The 23862-nt window shown below is 39.0% G+C and overlaps 1 protein-coding gene across 2 annotated transcripts in view; it reads left to right on the forward strand.

Annotated features, from left to right (window-relative positions):
* Positions 1-1796: 1796 nt before the first annotated feature.
* LOC105931515 (high affinity choline transporter 1) overlaps positions 1797-23862 on the forward strand; it is a 35613-nt gene continuing 13547 nt past the window's right edge. Inside the window, exons 1-4 of one of the 2 annotated variants that reach the window (XM_036137138.1) lie at positions 1797-2010; positions 20246-20454; positions 20549-20662; positions 22994-23149. In XM_036137138.1, the coding sequence (XP_035993031.1) occupies positions 20271-20454; positions 20549-20662; positions 22994-23149 (454 nt within the window). In that variant the 5' untranslated portion in view covers positions 1797-2010; positions 20246-20270. Of the gene's footprint in view, positions 2011-9715; positions 10066-20245; positions 20455-20548; positions 20663-22993; positions 23150-23862 lie in introns of those variants that run through there. The other variant, XM_012870220.3, reaches the window with a different exon arrangement.

Here is a 23862-nt window from a genome sequence, read left to right on the forward strand (position 1 = left end):
CAGGACTAAAGGACATTTAGCTCAGCTCCACATCAAATGTTCAAAAAAACTGAGACTGGGAACACTGCTCGACCAGATGTTGTGGGTACTCAAAGTTACTTTTTTACATTTATTGTGCTTTTTTTTTATCCATGTTTTTATACTATGCATAACTTCAATGTAACTTGTGTTGTACAGCACTTTGTGACTTTGTGTCTGTGAAGGGTGCTTTATAAATAAACTTTACTTGCTTATATCTACTCACTTGCATTTGGTTATTTGACAACTGAATTGCCTGGGTATGATTTTAAGTCATTGTGATGGCAGAACCACATCCTCTCACAGCACGGCTGATAAAATCTGCCATTTTGACATACTTTTTCTTACTCCGAAACTGTTGAAACTAAATGATGACCTTATAACAACTACCTAGTTGATAATGTCACCGATCTGCCTCTACTCTCCAGAAGCATTACAAACACATTAGTTACATTATGGATGGGAACGATGGGGCAGTTGTGTCCCATACAATGTGAAATAGACTTAAAGACAGTGCTTTAAAAGCATTCTATTAGATATATCTTAGTATATATGGTCCCTAGTTTTAAGTAATAAGAATAAGAATAAACTGCACTTTGTCACAAAGGCCAGATAACAAGAAATGCTGTATGTGACCTAACCAAGTAATGTCATTTATGTGTTAGATGTGTTTTTGTCAGAGCCAACGAGCCGGGTCATGTTAAATTGGGGGCTCGTCCTTTTTCAACCGTAAGTCATTAATTGGACATGTGATAATTTTCTTAAGGCTTTTGTATGAAGTGGCATTACCTTTCATACAAAGCTGTGTTCTGTTTTGTAACAAAGAAATGTCTTATGTTATTATGATGTAAAAATGTTGTCTTGTTCAAGTTCGGTGTAAATGTACCTTTAGAAATAAAGACAGACAGGTCACCAGAGCACTAACGTTTGGTGGGTAGCCTGATGGTCCTCTTTTGCACGTGAACAACCAGTTTTGATTGTCACAGTTAAACTTGTTGATCCACTATGCAAAAGTACTACTTATAAAACTTTTCAAGAACTCTTCAGACAGATGCAGCCTCAACTAACAACTAAGAGCCTGTCTATAGGACTGTCTCTATTTCTTTCATCTTCTTTTTTTATTTGCAAAGACAAACAGGTTTTCTACTCTTCAAGAAATATAGTTTGTAACATACTTTAACACTTTCCAATTATCTTTTTCAGAAGTTAGATTTCTGAGTTTTATTATATGTACACAATAACCAAGGGATTTTATGAAAGTGCGACATTTTCTGTGTGGTATGTTTTCTGTGAGCCTAAAATTATATAATGTAATAAATAAGTAAATAAATATTCAAATAAAAATTACTGATAAACTTGAAAGTTAAAAGAATTTCACTTCCAGGTCAAAGTAGAATAAATCAAGCCTCCACAAAACATGCTTTTAATCCTGTTGCAATCACTGTACCACGGAAAGTATAACTTCTGCATTGGTCTTAGTTTTTGCTTTGATGAAATTTTAACTGTCAAAAAGATATAAATTATTTTACTACACTTGTGTTAAATTAATCGATGGTAAGTGATTCGTTCGTACTGATTTTTAAGTATTTCCGCTCCAAACAAATCGCTACTTATGCTGTTTCTCACTTTCCATTTGTCCTCAAACGCACCATTAACCGATACGGTATGAAATAAAAAAACACGGCTTACCAGCAAGTCGCGCGGCGCGCCAACAACACCATTTTCAAAATATCAGTCTCTAAAAACTGTCCGAAGACGGCGACTTGATGGTCCACAGCGAAGTTCGGGGTTTATGGAGAGGTTTTGCGAGGAGTACCCCCTCGTCTACTCTGAGGAAACAGCGGGGGTAGCAATGGCCGCCGCCGCCATAGTGACCGTTAAGGATTCTGCACAGCATTTTTTGACCTTTTGGAGAGGTTCAGCACAAACCACACGAGGTAGGACCTGGGAAATGAGTCAACACCACATTTATATGGCGGAAATACATAAAATGTAAGTATAATAAAGTTAGTTTTTTTTCTTTTGGGGGTAATTGCTTATTGCTGGCCTGAGTTCTGTTTGCTATGCTAACTGGGCTAAAAGTCAATCCGGGTGACTTGACCAAACCACTGAGCTATATAATACACTGGAGTGCTGAAGTCACTGGCCGCCATCTTGCTACTCCCTACTCTCACAGAATCCCATAGGATTTGGTTGCAACAACAAGCAGTTTTCTGGCTGTACGTGTGAAAACGTTTCATAGGCAATTCTACAGTCAGTGGATGTACTAACACTATCAACTACTAGGAAATTATGTGCTGAAATATTTTACATGTTATTCATATATATATATATATATATATATATATATATATATATATATATATATATATATATATATGTGTATACACATATGTAAATATATGTTTTTGTATATTGTTATTTATATATTTAAAAATGTTAAATACATATATTTAAATTAATAAAATGCAAAATATTTCAGCACATGACTTTCTCAGTACTTGATAGTTTTAGAACATAACATAAAAGCATATGACATTTGACATTTTAAAAGTCTTAAGCCCCCCCTGAACATGATAAAAGCCTCGTTATTCAATGCTGTAGCGCACATATTCCCTAGTTACTGGGGGGAAATAGGGAGTACCAATATGGCGGCTGGTGGCTTCAAAGCGACTCGTTCTAACAGCGGGCTATTAGCACTCCAGTGTATAATATAGCTCAGTGGACCAAACCTATCCAAGAGTTCAGAGAGAGAAAGATAGTATTTTCTGGCATTAGGACATTATCATTATAGTTGATACCATGATGACACATGATCCTTGGAGTTTAAACTGAAAGTCTGACATAACCTACAAGAGACCTTCGAATTACAATATGCACTGTTTAATGGGCTTCACATCATCTATCAGTTGAAATGAAATGAAATTTGAAATGAAATGAAATTGAAATATCAGTTGATTGGGCTTAAGATCGAGTCATTGGATGTGAACCATTTTTAGACATCCATCCATCTTCTTCCACTTATCCGAGGTCGGCTCTACTCCGAGTCCCCTCCAGATGACCGAGCTTCTCTCCCTATCTCTTAGGGACAGCCCAGACACTAGGGCTGGGTATCATCTATATCGATTATGATCCTCGATACATAGCTTGATTTGATTTGACTCCAATATCAATATTTATTACTTTCAAATTAATGCTCAAAGTCATTCAATCAACAAAACCAGCCAAATATTACATTTATGTTCGATTTATTGAACGATGATATATTACAGGAATATAATATACAGGAAAATAAGGTGCATTTGGTTCGATGCATTTAACGTATCACAGAAACCAAAAATTTGCCCAAATGTCTGATTTTAGGGACGAAGGCGCTTCTATGATCCTGTTGGCCATTCTGCAAATTCGTCTCACTTGCACGTCCTCGCCGTGAACAGTAATGATGCGCTGTAATAACGCCCCCTAGGGGTTGGGATATATATCGATGTTGAAAATGCGACTATCGATATTAAATCAGTTTTAAAAAGATCAATATTAATCTTTGTATCGATTTTTATGCACAGCCCTACCAGACACCCTACCTCTTGTATCCGCGATCTCGTTCTTTCGGTCACGACCCAAATCTTGTGAGCATAGACAAGGGTGGGAACATAGATCGACTGGTAATCGAGAACTTTGATTTTTCTTTTGCTTCTTTGTTCTTTGCAACAAACAAAACCTGACAACCCCCCCCCCCTCATAATAGATTTTATTATCCAATATGAAGAGACTTCAAGTCCAAGTTATGACCTCATTGTTGACCCCATAGTTTTTCATGGTTCTTTTTTCATTGAACATCAAATGATGTTATATAATCACACTGTAACGTTATTACAAATCAGAAAAGATTGTAACAATCTATTTGTTTTTGCTTCATCAATTCAATAAACATTGTTAAATATCAGGAGAGAAACGGGAAACTGGCAGAGACACAGGCCACTGGGTCAGAGATGCAGCGTCAGATTTTTTTATGAAGCCTCTTTGCCGTTATCAAATTCTGGCACATCACGACCAAAACCCTCCTTGTGTTTTACTGGGATTTAATGCGATAGAGGAGAGGTCACTCCCTGATGGACCAGGGTCTGCATCATGTAACCCAACAACTCCTAGCTGGTCTTGAATTAAAATAGTTCAAAACTTTTCAAAACTTGCCTAAAAGATCAAAGTGTAACAGTGCATTCACATCGAGCTCAAATGCGTCTGGCCGAGCGACAGATTTACATGATATCACTATGCACAGCCGCCTCGTGGGAGCGACGTGACGCAAAGCGATGCTACGCGAAGCCACAGAGGCAATTCTAGCGAAACAAAACGAGTGATTTTTGGCGATTAAAGTGATGCCAGAGTGACACGACACCTGCGAAGGATGTGAAGCAACAGTTGTTTGAGTTGAAAAAAGCTGAACTTTTGTGTCTTGTTGCGCCGCGACAACAAATCAGGAATCAGATGTGGCTGTGACGTAGGGCAGAGACAAAGCTGTCTTCATTAGTGTCTGCGGTCGGCCTGAGTTGTATGACTAAAAAAAAAAAGAAAGGATCAAACCTGGAAAAGAGTGAGTGAGGAGGCTGGAGTGGCAGTTCAGGGAAAGCGTCTCTAGATGGCGACATTGTTCTGCTGTATTTCCGGCTTGTCGCCTGATGTCAGGTGAGCGACAGCAAGCAAAAGTGGTGACATTGTGGCGCCAGTGTGAAGGCACTTTCAGTCAAAAACATTTTTGAAAGCGGCAAAACATAAATAACAATGAATCTTTTTGAAACAGCAACTTTTTTGATGTCCTGGAATTGAGAACAGCTTATCGTTCCTTTAAGTTGCTGTGCTTACTACAAGCAGTGCTGCTTTGAGAAAAACACTGACTCGCACAAGTGTTTAGTCATAAAACGTACACGATGTTTGCCCGAAATACTTTGATTAAAGCCAGGTTGTGTATGTATATATATTTTTTTAATCAAAAGCCACCGAAAAGGCTTTTCTGGCCGTAAAACTGTTATGTAGTATATGCTCACATTTCTATCAAAAGCCATGCTAGAAATACTTTGAGTGAGCACATAATTGGTACTCTCCGTTTAAACAGAACAGTTCATCAATCTCAAAGGAGGACATTTGTCCAGACTAGTCATCGTTGCTGAGTAGTTAGTATCCAGCAGGCATGCAGGCTGTACTGTACTGTGGGTGATCATGGTTTGTCTTGTCTTGTGGTGGAGTTGGAAGTTGTGGGTTTGTGGTGAACAATTTGATTGCTCCCAAACTGCATTACACAGTTGCAGAGGTGGGTAGAGTAGCCAAAAATGGTGCTCAAGTCAGAGTAGCACCACTTCAACATATTTTTACTTTTATATATAAAGTTGTCAGCCAAGAAATTACTCAAGAGTGAAAACGTATCCGGTAAGAAGGCTGCTCAAGCACCGAGTAACTATTCGTAACATCTGATTTAATATTTAAAATTATGTAATCGGACATACCAAAGCATAAAGTTATGTGCAAATTCTGGTATTTTGAAGACTAAAAATGAAAAGAACATACAAAGAATGACATATTTCCCAAATAACAAATTCAAAAACAAGAAACACTTTTCTAAATCTTTTTGTCTTTCTATTATCTTGAAACCAATACTTACAGCAGTTAATATGTATGCAGTATGTCAGAGCAGTGCAAAGTACTTCCTGGGACAATATCTACTGTTTACTGCACATTCACTTGACCTCCAAGTGGCTCAATAAGCTAAGGAGACAGAAAACAACATCAAAACAACAAAGCTGGTGTACCAACAGAAAGTCTCACTTTAACATACACTGTAGGTGTGTCTCTGGTGCCTTTTTGGTGAAAACCAGTCTGTTCTTTATTCAGTGAAGTTACTCAGGGAGGATCTTTATATTATTACTCAAGTGAAAGTGAAAAGTACTGTGAAAATAAAACTACTCGTAAAAGCACATTTTGTTCAAGAAGTTGCTGAAGTAAATGTATCTAGTTAGTGCGCACCTCGGCACAGTTGAAGTCCAGCTTTATGTGAAAGTGTTGAGTAGTTAATTCTAGCTCAGCAGCCAGAGATGAGCTGCACCTCCTGATCCTTCTACTTTTACAACAAAATGTGCTCATGAGTATGTTGTTTTTTTTATTTTGTCTTCTTATGTTTTAATCAGAGCTTTAAGACAGCTCAGAACAGTACATTCAGAAATAGGCTCGCCCAAACCCAACATCACGTTCATTAGTCTCACCATGTCCAACGCTGTTTAAAATAGTACATGCTACATCCAGGAAGTCTTGTTGTTTAGTTCAGGAAGAGCTAAGATATAAAAAGAGCTAAGAGAACAGACTGAGCTGGTTTTCCTTCACAAACCTACTTGCAACACTTGAGCAGCCTGTAGCCATAGCGGTTTACAGACACTGCCAGATGGAGCGCAGCTTTCATTCCTGATTTCGGAACATGTTGCTGTTCTCATGGTTTACATCAGATTCCCATCTGTATTTACTGCTGCAGTGACTGACAAATGTCTACGTAGGAAGTTTTAAACATTCCCGTGTAAATGCTTATCGGACTGGATTTCAGGGGAGCCCCCCTGAGAACCAGGGGCCATATGTGACATTTAATAACCCAACTACAGACTTTCCCAGAAAGGCTTTCTACACTCTGTACTTAATTAGGTTTTAGTTTTGATGATGGTGGTGTTTCAGTTTTATCCTTTCTCAGCACATGGGTGTTTTTTGTGTTTCGATTAGCGCTGGACGATGTAGAAAGACAGCATATCGATTAAATAAAAATCATATTGATCTATATCGATAATTATCAACAAATTCAAAACATATATTTTAAGTGTAGCCCTGGCCATTTTATGCTGTTGCTTAGCAACCTATTTTTAGATACAGAACACACAAACACTAAATTCAAACTCAGCCCTTTATTCAATCAAGTTTTTACCAAAAAATAAAAAAACATGTGCTCTCTGAACTCTTTAAAGGGGGCGGAGCGTTCCTCGGTCTGCGTTTGTGATTGGTTGGGAGGATGTAATGTAAAAGGAAGGAAAAATGTTCTATTGAACTTTTTATTTACCCTTTTTTCTGTCATCGATATACGTCTATCGATCAATATATATTGTTATTGAATTATCGTACAGCCCTAGTTTCGATTGCAGATGGATTTGGTAGGTGTGGATGAGAAATCTACATAAAAAAGGAACAATCTTTCTTTTTATCTTCCATTGAGGTTTTCCTTTTTGTCCAGACAACTAATAGTCACATAGGAGGAGGCACCGGACTATATTGAGTCCCAGCTTGATACTTCAAGGTTAAGAAAATCAGTGTAAGCTGACGGCAACAATCACCAAGGTATACATTTTTGTGTTAGAAAATTTCCATATCACAATGTTAATGTGATGATGTCACAAAACAATCACATCCCATTACATTTCACTCTGGTTGGTGGCAGCAATGTGTCTTTCAAACTTTCAAAGTAGATCTAACTGTTGTTGAAAAAACAACAACAGTTAGATCTGGTCATTTTAGACCGTAATGCAGGTAGCTGTGCACAAAGAAAAAACAACGTTTGCGCCTCATTTCCATGGTCCGTAATAGGGCTGGACGATACAGAAAAAAATCCATAAACTAGAAAGCATATTGATCGATATTGATAATTATCAACAAATTCAAAACATATACTTTACGTGCAGCCCTGGCTATTTTATGCTGTTGCTTAATGACCTATTTTTACATACAGAACACAAACACTGAATTCTAACTCAACCCTTTATTTAACCAACTTTTTACTAGAACTGCAAGTTTTTAAAAAAGATTGCGTGCTCTCTGAGCTCTTTGAAGGGGGCATAGCTGGTTTGTGATTGGTTAAGATGATGTAATGACTGTAATATTAACCTACATGATAGGTTAGAATGCAAAAGGAGGGAAAACTATTCTATTGAATGTTTTATGGACCCTTTTTTCTATCATTGATATACGTCTATCGATCGATAAATATCGTTATTGAAATATCGTCCAGCCCATAGCATATACGGGACAGATTCTCCGCTCTAATCCAGCCACATCATGGCTAGACTCAGGACATGACAGACAAACAAGAACCTGCTGGAGGCTTCTTTTTTTTTTCTAGCTGTGTGTCCATCCAATTGTCATGTACATTTTGAGCCTTTAAACTTTTAAATTGTTGGGTAAAAATGCGAATCAGACAAGTTTCCATCCACTTGCTTGTAGCGAATTTACCAGGGGACGCATAGCGTAATGTCGTCATACATTAATGTTACGCTGTAATAAACAGGAAGTAGAGGTTGCAAAGTAGTAGGGACTACAGATCAGTAATGGAGCGAGGTTTTAATGAATATGTTGATTTATTTATTTTGTATTTTACTTAAATTTTTTTCAACAATGAGACTAAGAAACGCTCGAGTCTCTTTCTCGGTCCACAACTACCTGTTGTTACTTCCAGCTCTGTTTTTGAGTGTTCTGGGACCTCCGGGAAGATACCAGGAGCAGGAACAGCTGATCGGTCAAGTGAAGTAAATGGTCGCTACTTAAGAACTTATTCGCCAAACATTTTTCCATCTTCTGTTTTGCACATTAACTTAATTTCGACGTTTCCATCAACCTTTCCTAATGCGATACTTTAAAGAAGCAATAAGAGATATTTCACCTCTAGGTGGAGCTTGATACAGAATGTGTATCAAGCGCCCCCCCCCCTCTCTCTCTCTCTTTTTCCGCTCCAGCACTCAGCACTCATTTGCCCTTCTCACCCTCGTCATCTTCTGATTTGCATATTTGTTCATACATTTGTTACACAGGCTGTAGGAATAAGAAGCATTTTCAAAGACAACATTTTTTGAAAACAGTGATTAATTGTGTTTGGAATAAAAAACTACCTTTCTGAAATGATTCATGAATTTTCATACATTGCCTGAATCCACACGACATAAAACAAACTGCACCTAAAGCGACAGTATCGGAGGCACACAAAGTGAACGAGGTGAATAAGTGATTGAAGCTGGGTGTGAATCAATTTTGGGGAATTTTTTTTTTTTTTAGTTTCAGAGACAAAAACTATATTCACTTCATATTTATTACCCGCTGTGTAATCCAGGGCAGGAACACCAGCGCTTTTGTGCATGCGTGATTCATTTTGCCCTGGCCCTCCTCTCTGCTCTCTTTGCTCTGGAACACAACAGCAAAAGCAAGGAAGTAAAACTGTTGCATGATAACTCCCTGGAGCCGAAGGTGCTTTGCTCTGTGCTGTAGGAGTGTTGCACGGGTGCAATGTCTGCCATGAAATCCAATAAGTAGGTGATAACTTGATGTGCAGCAAATCATCGAAACGTCCCTGCCCTGTGCGATCCAGAAGTGAGATAGTTTACCGACTACAAAGTTTGACAAAGGAAGTGGAAGTAGTAATATTATAAGCTGTAGAACAGCAGGACAGAGAGGCAATGAGAGAGAGGGTTAAATGACCCTATCACGATGAGCTGAGGGTACCAGTTTGGTCTTGCACTCAAAGCCGTCCTTAAATGTGTTTCAGGACAGGAGGGGCTGTCTCTGCATATCGAAGGCAGCTTACTGGCTGCACAACACAGCGCCAACGTACCAATCAGGTGGCCGTAGTGTCGCCTTTCATTTCTTTTGTATACCTCCGTCCCCTCCCTCCATGTGAGCTTTAAAACCGGGGCAAATCTGAGTGTTGATTCCACAGCCTTCCATCCTCCCTAATTGAAGCTGCCTCATTTGCTTGGAACATCAACTCTCACTTAAATTCTCCAGACAATAGAGCAACTTATTTAAAAAAAAAAAAACAACAACACATATGACTGTGTTGCTTAAGCCGTTTAGTCAAATTGATTTCTCATGTTTGCATTGGGGTCTTTCACTCCATCTCCTGACAGTCTATCCCTCTTCCTGAACACTGAGGAGGAGAGTTGAATGAACCCTCTTTCCTGGACTTAACTGATCTCCTTGTGCCGAGAAAAAACAAACAAAACCTCATCGTCACTAAGAACTGACACGTACTGTTCCCTGCAGGTACGTATTCACTGAAAATGCTCACCTCGGTGCTTCTTGGCTCTTCTTCTTTCCCATATTGCTGCATCTGTTATTTCACTTTTGCTTTTTTATTATTTTATTGGCGTCCATAATTAGTGCAGGCACAGACTGTGTCGGTTTTAATAGAACGTAGTCAGCTTGGGATATGCTAAGTGCGAGTGCATGCCTGTCCTAGAAATAGCACTGTGGTGGAGTGGAGCCACAGGTCCTTGTTGGTGTTTGACCACATCTTTCTGTCTTCTTTGTTAGTGTTTTTAAGAAAGTGTGGTTTACAGAATCTGAGATTAGGCTCATGCTGTTCTGTATGTACGTTCAGTGTTGACCCCTCGTTCAGTTTAAGTGCTGGTATTGTTTTAATTAAGTGGTTTGTTTCATTTTTTTGACTGTACTAATTGCACACAGTGATTGTTTTAGATCAGATCTTGTCAGTTTTATTTTCAGCCCTCCCCACAAGGTAAACTTCTAGTCACTTTGCATTTACTTCCTATCTTAGCTGAATCGTGCCCATTTCGGTTAGCCATCCCACTTCAAGCTTACCCACTTTCTTCCTCAAAGTTTTGCCTTCAGTTAACATTAGCAAGACAGACATATGATCACAGAGATTAATGTTGGTATCAGCTGGTCCACCAAGCAGTTCTCCTTTGATTTTAAAAGCTGGGACGGTTAACTCTTCCATCTTTTGACTCCTTTGCCTGTAAGTGCTATTTACCCATCTAATGGGTGTGGAGATATAGACGAGGCAGGATGTAAACCAATCAATCAATCAAATCTTTTTTGTTAGAGCACTTTACACACCTAAGGTGACCAAAGTACTGTGGAGTTCCATACATTTAGAAGAAAACAAATAACAACAAATTACCAATAAAAAAAAAAAGTAAAATGGTAAGTAAAAAGAAGTGAAAGATTAATAATAACATCAGCCTGATATTTCTGCTCAATTGGATTTAAAAGCCAGGTAAAAAAAATGTTTTTTTAAAAGGGACTTAATCATTAAAGGTATTAGATTTCCTTACTGTTGGGAACAACAGCAGAAAAAGCGTCTCCTCAAATGACTAGACAAGTTCTAGGAACATCTAAAAGCAACAGGAGTTCTGACCTTAAACTGGGAATATGGGAACATGCTTACGTAAAAGCTCTGTTTGATTAGGAGATGCCTGACAGCTTAAACGTTTAAAAACCTAATCTACAATCTTAAAATGAATCCTAAAGCGTTAATGCAAGCACTGCAGGGAGGACAAAAGGTGTCGGATTCGATCGGGAGAAAATTGTATCTGTGCATCTTTTAAAAATGACTCAAAGCACCAATAACATTGCTGCGTTCTGATACCAAGGCAGTTTTTCCAAAAACAATCACATCATCTCTGGCTTATTTTCATTTAAATGTAAGGAGTTAATCTCCATCCAAGTCCTAATGTCATTTAAACAGTTTGCCCAATTCTGTACTAACTGGCTTCCACTTCCAAATTTGTAGATCATCTGCAAAACAATGAAGAGACAATATAGTACCATATTTCCTTAGAATCCAGCCCAAAGGAAGCATGTACAGTGAAAAAGTATAGGTCCTAAGATGAAGCCTTGAGCTATCCCACAATTCAAAGGGGCCTCAGAGGAGGACAACTGACTCACCCAACTGGACAGAAAAACCTCTGCCAGACAAGTAGGAATGAAACCAGTACCCTTAAAACCAGCAGACAGTAGAAAAGTACTAAAAGGCAATTAGATGTCTGAATCTGTGGTCCCGGTCCGTAATGCTATTGTGTCAAGTTATGATTCTGGACATGTGTCAAAGGTCTCTTAAACCTTTAAACAGCAAAAGGACTAGATTAAAGAGTTCTCTGAACATAAAAGCGAAAGTTTACAAATCCGTTTTCTGTCCACTGGATTCAATGTATGGTTACAATCACAGTCTTCAGATTGCATTAAGGTGCATTTCCACTGCAGAAACATTTTGTAGGGGTAAGTGTAGGTTGCTGGAGTTGTTCTTCTACCCCTGTCATTTCCATAGCAGGGACCTGATCAAAACAGGTTACCATGGTGAAATTAGGGCTGCGCAGTATATTGCAACCATGTCATTAATCAGCTATCACACACTTATCCATCATATTTGCCCTAAAGCAGTAGCACAAACAGTGCCAGCCAATGAGTGCAGCAGCTTAGAAACCTGCTGCATGCGAACTGTCAGCATTGTGTTCATTCAGGCTGTTATTTCAATATCACTGCATGCAACATGCGTACTAGAACTGCTTACATAACAATAAATGTTTGCTCATTTTCAAACTGTAAAGAGTAGGGTGGGTACCGAAACCTGGTATCAAAACGGCCCCGGGCGCTACGTCAGGCAGTCCTCTAAGGGAGAATCCAACCGAGAGAACATTGTTTTGCCGATCTTCTGCACCTTAAGAAACGCGCCCTCTGAGGGGACTGATGGGAGGGGCTAACGTCCTGCTCGCTCATGTTCGCCTCCCTTACGTTCATCAACACCGACTGTTGCCAACTATTTAGCAACTTGACAGACCGCTCTAGTGGCTTTTTTATTCAAAAGTGAGAAGCAATGGATCTCTTTTTATTATTATTATTATTATTATTATTATTATTATTATTATTATTATTATTATTATTTATTATTATTTATTTTCCCCCATGCTGGTGAATATTCTCTGTCATCCAGGTCATGGTCATTCCAAAAAAAGTAAAAAAAAAAAAAAACTGGACTTGTTTTCCGTAGTTTCAAACTACAGAAAAAATGTTTTGGTTAAAATTGATAATATAAAAAAATTATAAATGTAGTTTGTATTCAGGTAAAAATATTATTTAATACTAGAAATTATTTTATAGGGTTATTTTTTTGTTTTGAGCATATTTAGAGTGATTTTAATAATTTTTTTGTCTTGTCAATGTAGATAATTCTTTCTCATACAACAAACTTTTGATTCAAGTGTTTTAACCTTTTTTATATATAAAGTTATTTGTTTTTATTACTCTATTTCTATTAAAAAAATTTATTTTGTATTTTTGTTTGCTTAAAAAAATGAACCAGTCAGTTTTTTATCCTTTGTTTGATTAAAAGTATTGATAATGGTACCGATAAAATACCGGATCGATAAGGAGTATCACTAAGAGTGGTAGTATCGCTAAATCCTTAATGATATCTATCTGTAATAAAGATATATGGTGAAGAAGTCATTAGGAAACTACAATTGGCTTGTTTAATTCCTAAAAAAAAAAGGAAGCGTCACCCCGAACTAACCTCATTGTTGAGATGGAAATAATAAAATTTTTATGGCTGCCATAAACTACGGAGTCCAGGAACTGACATGGGGAAAAATAGATACTAATTGCTTCCACGAAATACTAATTTGTTAACAGTAAATATTAATTTGTTCCCATGAAATACTAATTTGTGGGCATAAAATATTAATTTGCCCTTCCCAGCAAAAACAAACGTGATGTCTCAGGCAGGTGCCATCTATTTCCTGATGCTCCGCAGTTCGTGCAGAAAAACATTGAACACCCCGTGGACAGCATGCGTTGAAGCCTCAGATGTCCTCCCCAACATGTTTAAACTGCAGCCAGATGCTTTTTTCCCCTCCTTTCTCTCATAGTTGATTTTACAGGACAACCTAACAAACTCACCCTCTATTCACAGCTGCACTTGCTGCGCCCCTCTCTGTTTTCAGAGATGGTTTGGCCCTCTTGCGATTGGCCATTTCTCCGGCATGTTGACCAATCAAAAGAAGCTCAGGCGAGAGAGGAACGCGTAGAAGCGCTAATTACAAACTCAGTCGATACCAAACAGCACGCTGTGTAATTTCATTTTCTGTTAAATTTAAAGTGTCCCTAAACCTTTAAAACTTTAGGTTTCTTTCTCTGCGCTGCTGTTTGCTTATTGCTTTCTGTCTCTATAGCAGATAACCACACTTGGCATCCATATATTAGCAGGCGAGGCTATCATTAGCGTGAGCCGCCTGGCCGGAATAAATAAACGATGTAACGAAGCTTCGAGGCAGATAATTTTGCCTCCATGAATTTTATGAATCATGACAGTCCTACAATGTTTTCTTTTAACAACATTATGTTGTTCTTTCCTAATATTGTGCAGCTCTAGTAGAAATCTTAACAAGAAAACGGCCTGGAAGAGGGGTACTACTTTTTGGAGTCCTCTTAAACTCCGCATGGAGTTCCCTGCTTGTGAATTATTGGCAGTCGTCTCATGTGTCTCATGTCCTTTGATCCTGAGGTTGTGATCCCAACTAGGGTTGCACCTGATGGTTCTTCTTTCCCCTTATTTGGCTTGGATCGGATATTTGCTGTTGATTAATTATTGTTTCCTTCCCTCCAAAAAGCTTCTTTTATTTTTCCACTTTTTTGCATCCCAAAAAATAACACAAGTTTATTATTTGGTATATAAAATGTGCCACCTCAAGTAACATTTCCTATAAACAATCTGTCCTCTCCATCAACAATTTCTTTGTCAGGTCTTTCTCCTTTCAAAAGTAGAGGTATGGTGCAGAACTACTTCGGTGCAGTGTTTAGCCCATGTTTACTTCCTGATTCCTCAGCCAATCATATGAAAGTTCTTAGATTTTCTAAATCAGAGCGCAGCATTTGATATTTTATTTTGGCAAAAGAGCAGAGGCCTGCAAACATGGAAGCCAGTAAGAGAGTAAGCAGACCAGAAATACAAAATAGAACATATAAATGTCCTGTGGAAGTAAAATTCAGTGGGTTTCATAGCAGTAATGAACCGGTGAGGAAATGGCATAGGCTGCTGTCAGTGGCAGCCTGTGTTGCTTCGATTTGAAACACTAGGTGTCATTAATACTCATTGGTCCTTGAAGATGTTGTTTATCTTATTTTAGTATCCAATGTAAGAAACAGTGAGACTAATCTGGAAAAAATACAAAGATGTCTCAGTTCAGTCAAATTGCAACTGAATATTAACTGTTTTGTTCTATTACAGCTTTTATTTAAAATGTAATAATGGAGTTTGTAACTTTACAATGGCCAGTAGTCGTTCCGAAATATAACCCACATCAGTCAAAAAAATGCATCATAAAGAGGAATATAAAACATATATAAGTCGCACCAGACTTATATATAACTTAAATAAGTTGCATTTATTTAGAAATTTATTTCACACAATCCAAGACTAAAAAACTGACATTTAATCTGGTAAGGACCCTTATTCAATTACACAGCTGCATCAACAATAAGCTGAATAATATGAAACATACTTGGGAGGATGAATGGGGTAAATTAGCATAGCAAGCTAGCACCCCCGTGCATTAATAGCCCGTTACCCAGAAAGTTGTCCAAATTACACTGAAAATTAGACAGTGAGGGTAGCGGTGCTTCGTGCTAAGCTAAAAGTATGACACAGATGTTTAAAAGCAACATAAAACTCACGTGCATCAGCAAAGTTGCATGACTAGCTTGTAAAAGCTTCACGTACAGCCATTCCGATGCTGTAATTTATTAATAGGGCTCTGTCTCTGGCTCTGGCTCTTCTTTTTAGAGCTCCACCACGCCACGCTCTGCTGCTTGAATGCATACTGAAACAGCAAAACAACATACAAACGTGTTCAGGCTTTGTTGTCCATAAGTTAATGTTTCAGTAAATTTTTAAGTGTTACAGGACAGGAGCAACATATAGTTTTCACAAGCCTAGCACGGCCTCTTGGAGCCATAATGTTTACTATTTGGTTCATGTTGGTCAGTATGATTTACCGTTTAAAATTGATATATAAGTCGCACCTGACAATAAGTCGCAGGGTCGGCCAAAGAATGAAAAAATTTGACTTTGGAGTGGCTCTTGTTTATATGTTATTAATGCAGAAGTTCACATTGTCTACCCAATTAAATACGGTAAAATTACTTTGAGCACCTGCACAAAGTCTGTGCTTTAAAATAGGCAAATCAATCCTTCAAGGTGTGTGATAAGTGTGGAAAGGTAACAGCTAGAGAGCTTGTCTAACCCTAGATTTAAGAAGAATCCTAAAGCAGCTTTGTTTTTCCTCGCAGACCACAGTTCTGTCTCTACGTCTGCACTTGCCTGGCCCCTGTGATGCGGAAGACCTCAAAACCTATTTCTATACTTTATTCTAAGGTTGTACAATATATATAATATATATATATCAGTGTGTGCAATGTTCATAAAAGTACAAGTTGCTCCAGCAACCTCTACTTTTATACAGTAGCTAACATAGAAAAGGACCTCAATAATTGTTGGCTAATATATTTCAAGTGTAATTAACTTCAGTTTAGCACAGCATGGAAAGAGATGAGAGGAGGAAGACTGGGATTAATTATTGAGATTTGCTGTCAACTTGAGAGGAGCACAGGATAATGTTGCCTTTTTCAAAGCTGGAAAGCTTGTGTAGCAGAGGGCTTAATGGAAAATTACCAAATGCTGAGTCATCACACTCCAGAAGTGCCATTGTTTAGAGAGTGGTGTGAGGTAGATAAAAATTGATAAAATGTTTCTCAGGAAGGAGTATATGTTGTGTTTATGCCTGATAAGACAGCGAAATGAGAGCGCTCATAAAAACCTTGCTACTGTGAAGGTTTTTTTGTGTTTTTCACGTAGGGCCCTGCATGTGAGCCAGCTCCCAGTTGTGCCCAGTTCACTTCCCAGTTCGCAGGGCACTAAACTGGCAACTGCAAGAAAGGAAAGGCAATTGTGTTATTCATACGCAAGATCTATGCAAGATAGCATGAGAGCCCAGGTTGCTCTGATAGTGGCCTTCAGCTCTTCTGCATTGTTAAATCAGGCGTATTTCATCTTCCTCTTCACAATGACCCATAGATTTTTGGGTTATGGTGGGGCAATTTTGCTGGCCAATGGATACCATGATCCCTAAACCGGATACTGCTAGCTTTGGCACTGTGTGTAGGTGCCAAGTCCTGTTGGAAAATGAAATCTGCATCTCCATAAAGTTGGTCAGCAGCAGGGAGCAATGTGCTCTAAAACTTCCTGGTAGATTGCTGCGTTGACCTTGGACATCAGGAAACGTCCATCTGTCCATCCTTCAGTGTAGTTACAGAGTTTGGTTCGGGGTCTGTTCTGTTGACTTGTTAGCATATTTCATATAAAAAAAACAAGAGTGTAGTTTGGCACTTAAGTATACTACGAGGGTTCTATTTTATTTGGATAACATTATGTTTTTTAATGCTATAAAGTATCTTTAGAAATCCAGAATGCAATATGCAAGTTACTCTTAATGAGCATTTTTTGTTTGTGACCATTTTCACTAGAGAGGGAGCTAACAGCGTATTGATGTTAAGCTGAAAGGATGGAGTTTTATCTTTGTTTTAGCTGACAATGCTTTTTTTGGTACAAATGTTTAATCCCCCACTGAAGGCATGCTATTTTATTGCATTTTAATCCATAAATTTTAATTAGCTTTTTTTTAAGGAATTGGAATTGTTTGTTTACATGCATTTCATGTATTTCTATTACTCATACAATACGCTTAAGTAGTTAAATGAAATATCTGCAGAATGTGCCCAGTTTTAATCCGATTAGTTGCTTGATTGTCAGAATAATCTATACAATACTAAAAATAATCGTTAGCTGCAGCTGTACACCAAAAACACCATCCAAAAGTAAAGTTTGCTGGTGGGAACATGGCGGTGTGTTGTATTTTAACAAGCACGACAACCTCAAACACACAGCCAAGGAACGTTTTAATTAGATTCAGAGAACAAGAAGTTAAAATCGATAGAAGGGCTCATTCAATCACCTGAATTTTAGCAAGCTGAAAATATCTGTATTGAAAGGACATCAGAACCGTAAAGATTTGTGTGGCAGAATGAGTCAAAATCGCACCTCAGCAATGCCTTTGAGTACTTCTCCATCTAGTAGTTACAAAAAGGCTTTCCACAAAGTACCACATTAATAAATTACAGCATCGGAACATACCGCTGACAAATAACGACGAGCTCATGGGCTGTTGTTTATTGATTTAGCTTTTCTTGTTTTCCACGTCACACTCACAGAATAATCCTGAGTCGAGTCTGAACATCAGGGATCACTTACCTTATAAATAACAGCCCATCATGTCCTATTGACCTTTTCTGTAGACTCTTGCTAATGCACGTTCATTTTTTGCAAAACAAATAAGTTAGATTTTAACTTGGCATCCTTCAAAGAAAGAAGACGCCACTGAGCTGAACCTGCAACCTGGAGAACCTCCAGTGTCAAGATAGAAATGCAAACTTTCTCACTGGAGATATAAATGCCTCTGGATGTTATATCACATTTAGTGAGTCGAGTAAGTTGTAGTGTGTGGTTTCTTAGATACATGTAACATACTGACCCCTACATCTCAAAAGTAGGTCACCAAACATAAACTAACTGCAGATCCCCAAACGGGGACACCCCACCCCAAACATCTCGCTGCTCCATGAAATGTCTGGCGTACTGTTACAACGAAGCAAGGAGGGTCTACCAAAATAGCCTGGACTGTGAAACCCATGGCTGCCTGAAGGGAACCGAGAGGCCATTGTGGAAAGGAAAATAGTTTACAATGTTCACTAAGTCAACTTCTAGCTTACCAGTGGATCAGATTTTCATGTTTCATATGGTTGATGTGCCTGCTGTCCTGCTGGCTCCTGCCCAAAACCTACTGATAAAGAGCGGTGATGGCTGTGTAGCTGCCCCAGAATGCAGCTTGTTGGTCATCAGTCAGGCACCGGTTGGACTATTGTAGAGGAAAACTGGGCATCTTTAACTGTCTAGTTTTAAATGTTAACATATATTTAACAGGCTTTGTTTGAGCTCAGGTCAACTGAAGCTGTTAGATGTTTGTGGCTTAAACCTGAACAACTTGTCTCTTTGAAGACTGAATTTTGTATTTGCAGCCTGCGCTTGCTTGGATTTCTTTATGAACCTTTCCGCCTCAGGTTTTATACATGAAAGCATTTGTTTTTCCTGTACACCAGTCAACCATTTTATTACTCCCCGTGGGCCATGAAAATACTCGTCATGAGTTTTGTTTTCTCTACAATAAATTGTTTTAACAAGTTGCTGCTTTGCTGTCAAATAGGCAGATTTACATGCATAGTACAAGAGGAGCCCTAGCTTAACAAAAGTCCAACTCCAAGGTCAAAGCAGATAAAATATGTGGTCATGTTCATTAAATTAAAATACAGATTCCAATGAGGCTCATTTGTCAGGTTAAAAGTACCTTTTGAAAATAACAACCTTTAAGCAAGCATTCGACATATATACTTTTCATTAAGCCCACATATCTGTTTTTTTATTGGTTAATGTAATATTTTAATCTTAAATTATTATATTTTATTATTATATGTAAGAAAAAAACAATTATTAACAGAAGTAAAGGTTTTAAAACATCAGTCTGTGAGTAATTGTTCTATATAATGTGTTTACCTTAGTAAAATGGGTTCCTGAAACGGCTGACTTTTTCATAATAATCAAATTTACTGAATATTAATATGAGTAAAGTGAAAAAATAAATATTACTGGTTATATAATTCAATAACCAGCAGTTTGTCAGGGGAGTACATTTTTTCTTTTTTTTTTTTGCATACTGGAATTTTGTTTATTCTTTTGTCCACAGTCCATGAATAGTGGCTAGACATTTACAAACTTGTACACGCTAATGTGGCTCTAAGATGTGTTCACTTCCTGATCTCAACCACTGAAGACGGGGGGGGCAATATCTGCCATGTTTATCAGTGCTGCCAAGCATTATGGTGAGCCCTCGTTGGACCCATCTCACTCTTTTTTTTAATTAATTTTTTGCTTCATTTTTCCGTCTTCTTCTCTTAATCCAGAGTGCAGAGTTCAGATGCTACTGATCCTGACCTGAGGTTTTTATTTTATCTTTTAATTTCCTTCTGTAACAGGAAGTCCACCAGATGTTTTAAATCTCATCCCTCTGTTTCTAGGGGACATAACCTTCTTCTTGGTTGTTATTAATTCTTAATTGCTTTTGCAGAGTCAGTCCCTGTTTTCCAGAGTGGTGCTTGACAACGCATGAATTTGTGCAAAAAAAGAACAAAAGTCCTGCCCCCAACTGCCCCGCCTTGCAGTTTTAAATGCTTTGAGCTCAAAATCATTGATGCAATGTCATTTTGTTCGTACTTTTTGCCAACCACTTAAATCTCTTCCCTCGTCTCTCTCTTTTAACAGGAGACACACACAGCAGTAGTTGAGGATGGCTCTCAACGTCCCGGGTCTGGTGGTGATGGCCGTGTTCTACGTCGTGATTTTGGGCACAGGCATTTGGGCGTCCATGCGCTCCAAGAAGGTGGAGAAGAAATCCACAGGAGACGGCATGGAGCTGACACTTCTGGCTGGACGCAACATCAACTTGCTTGTTGGAATTTTCACCCTGACTGGTGAAGACGAGCGAACCCACAACTCGCAAGTGACGAAAGCACATGTTGATGAGATATTTTAATCTTTTTTTTTTTCTTTTTTTTTCCTCTCCAGCTACATGGGTGGGAGGAGGTTTCATTCTGGGCATCGCTGAGGCAACATACAACCCAACACTCGGTGCAGTCTGGGCACTCATGCCTGTGCCGTATGTGGTGACCTTCTTCTTAGGTGAGTGAAGTTGACAGAGGGCTGGTAATGTACCCTCTCTATGTTTCACTGTGTTGACTACTGCTATGAGTGGTGGCTTAGTGGTTAGAGAGCAGGGCGCTTGCGTGCTGGAGAGGCTGCAAGGTTCTAGGTTTGAATCCCACAGACTGCCCTTCTGGGTCCCTGAGTAAGACCCTTAGCTCGGGGATCCCCCCCCGGAGCTGCAGAGTGGCAGGTCGCTGCTCCCTGGGGGATGGGTTAAATTCAGAGGACGCATTTCTTTGGAATGTATGTTACATAATAAATAAAGATATTTATTATTAGATACAAAAAAAAGCCATGTTTTACTGGTTAAACTGTCCACATTAAATCGGGAGGGTTCTGATGGTGGGATTATAAACATAAATTGCTGTGTTTTTTTTTTCACCTTTTTATCCCATTACAACTGCAAACTTTAATGCATTTAATTAGGATTATATAAGTTAGACTGACACGAGATAGTAAATGTGAAGTGGAAGGAAATAGCTGTATGCTTTTCTAAACTTTGTACAAAAGAAAATCTGAATGGTGAGACGTGGATGTATTCATCCCTGTTTGTACTGATGCCCCTAAATAAAATCCAGAGCAAGCAATCGGCTTCAGAAGTCACCTACCTGGACCGTCAAGCTAATAACAGCTAGCGTTAGCTAATTGCTCTCAAACATCCGTGTCATACTGGTAGCTTTGCACGTAGCGCTGTTCAGCTTTTCGTTTTTTTTGTCTGTCTGCCTGGGAAAGTTTCACGAACAACACCTTTTGTGTTTATCTCGTCTATAAAGAGGTGTGTTGCATGTTTTCTTCTGGCAGCTTTCCACATGTCAGCAGACTTCAGGTGTGCAGCTGCAGGGAGGAGACGGGAGAGCATGGAAATGCACTAGCAAGAACCCTGATAACACATGTTGCTGATCTCTTTGCCAGGTCGCTCTTATACAAGAGATTTTTATCTGAAAGCGACTTCATCTGTTTAGATAAAGGTTAGATCAAAATTGTAAATACCAAGATTTGGCCTCAATCAGAAAAACGGTCAAGAGGCCCATGGTGACTCTGGAAGAGCTGCGGACACGCATTGAAGCATTGTGCCAGAGGTCAATGCAGGGGTCACCGAGACATGTGGAAGACTGTGCTCTGGTCAGATGCAAAGTTTTCTTCATCGATAACAGAGTAACTGGTCAGAGTTAACGACAAGATGGATGGAGCTAAAAATAGGGCAATCCTGAAAGAAAAACCTGTTACAGGTTGCAGAAGAGTTGAGACTGGGACAGAGGTTCACCTTCCAGCAGGACTAGTCTAAGCATACAGCCAGAGCTACACTGGACTGGTTTAAATCAAAACATTTTCATGTGGTAGTACTGCTATCACTTAAAAAAGTATGTTCCCAGAAGCTTTCCATCTAATCTGACATAACCCGATCTATTTTACAAAGAAAAATTAGTAAAAATGTATGTATTATCCGTCTAAAAATGTTTAGATGTCTAATACTTATATAGTTGCACCATAAAAGGTATGAAATTACAGCACAAAGTGGTTATACAAATACACACCACACTTTAATTTGGAAAGAAAATTCAAAACTAAGCATCCCTTTCTTTCCACTTTACAGCTATGCACTACTTTTGCAAGATAGACTATGTTTTCTTGGCATTTGAGGCTTGCCCTATCCTACCCTGGATTCATTAAGAACAGTTCCTACATGACATGGTGCTTGCTTAGCAGCAGTGCTGTGATAAGCACAGTCATCTGGATGGGAATTACTCTTATTATGGCAGCAAGGGCAACACAGATCAAACTGTGCCCAGCTTCGTTAGAAAACAAGTGCAGCCCGCTCTCCCCCAACCTCAGTCTGACTCCGTGCATCATTAAACGTGCTGCTCATGATAAAAATAGGTCTATGAGCAATCAGGCAACAGGTGCAAGGAAATAAGTTCAGCCTGGAAGTTTGGAAGGTTACCTTCAAATGAGCCGAACAAACAAATTGGTTTGGCTCAGCAGCTGAAATGACCGACGCTGTCACAATGCTTGTGCTATGAGAACTGAAAATCCCTGTCTCTGAGCAGGAAATGTAACGTTCCCTGTTCTCCAGCCGTCCATTGTTGACCAGAAGAACGCCTGGTCTCAGCTCTAGGTGCTTATTGGGATATCAGGAAGGAACCTGGTTTCTGCTATTGTTCTCGCAAACAGGTGTCCTTTCACTCGCCTGCTTACCCGCTCCCTCTGCTCTTCATCTGGGTTCTTAAATGACAGAAATATAACCTTGTTGCGACCTCAATGACTAGATCATTTCCACAGTCTTATGCTGGTACTCTCCCTCTGCAGGTGGCTTCTTCTTTGCCAAGCCTATGAGAGAGAACAAGTACATGACAATGATGGATCCGTTCCAGAAGAAATATGGGAACGTCCTGAGCAGCGCACTGATCTTTCCCGCGCTGGTGGCCGATGTGCTGTGGGTGGCACGCACGCTTGTCAGCCTGGGTACGTTACATCACGCTGTAAAAATGATCGGCACTATAACGTGTGCCAGAACGCTCCTCTGTGAACATGTAGGTGCCAAAACTCTTCAGGGTACATAGTGTGCACAAACAGGAGAGTAGAAAAACAGCTGGGTACTACAGCATCAAAATTAGACTGTTTATCCACGTAGAATAAACTAATAGAAGTAGGGGGAGAAGGTTTATATGTCTCTATATCTATATATAGGAGAGAAAGATATTTATGTACCAATGCATAAAAAGATTAAAATTATCCTCAAACTGTCTGTCCTTACAGGAGTCAGGACACTAGTCAGGATGAGCGTGTTTCGCTCCAGTTCACTTCACTCAGGCTGTAGATAATTTATTTCTGAAATGCCAGCTCAGATATTTGATAGATACATTTAGCATCTAAAAAAGCATTACACCTACTGTATAAAGTTGAAAGCAGATATTTACACACGTTGGTTAAAGGGTTTATGAAGCGTTGAAGGTGTTTTTCTTTTTTCTCTTGAGTGATCACTGAGATCAGTCCAGTTCTGATGACCAATTCCAAAGACATTGACTTTGTTGTCTTTAAGTCCATTAGTCACTAATCTGTGGGTCTTGACCATTTGGAGGACCCATTTGTGTCCAAGCTTCACATCCTGGCTCATGTCTTGTATGATACCATGGTCATTACAGCCAAACGACTTCTTCAGTTTTCTCAGACTACAT

This window comes from Fundulus heteroclitus, chromosome 5, assembly GCF_011125445.2.
Source record: "Fundulus heteroclitus isolate FHET01 chromosome 5, MU-UCD_Fhet_4.1, whole genome shotgun sequence".
Classification (NCBI taxonomy): domain Eukaryota; kingdom Metazoa; phylum Chordata; class Actinopteri; order Cyprinodontiformes; family Fundulidae; genus Fundulus; species Fundulus heteroclitus.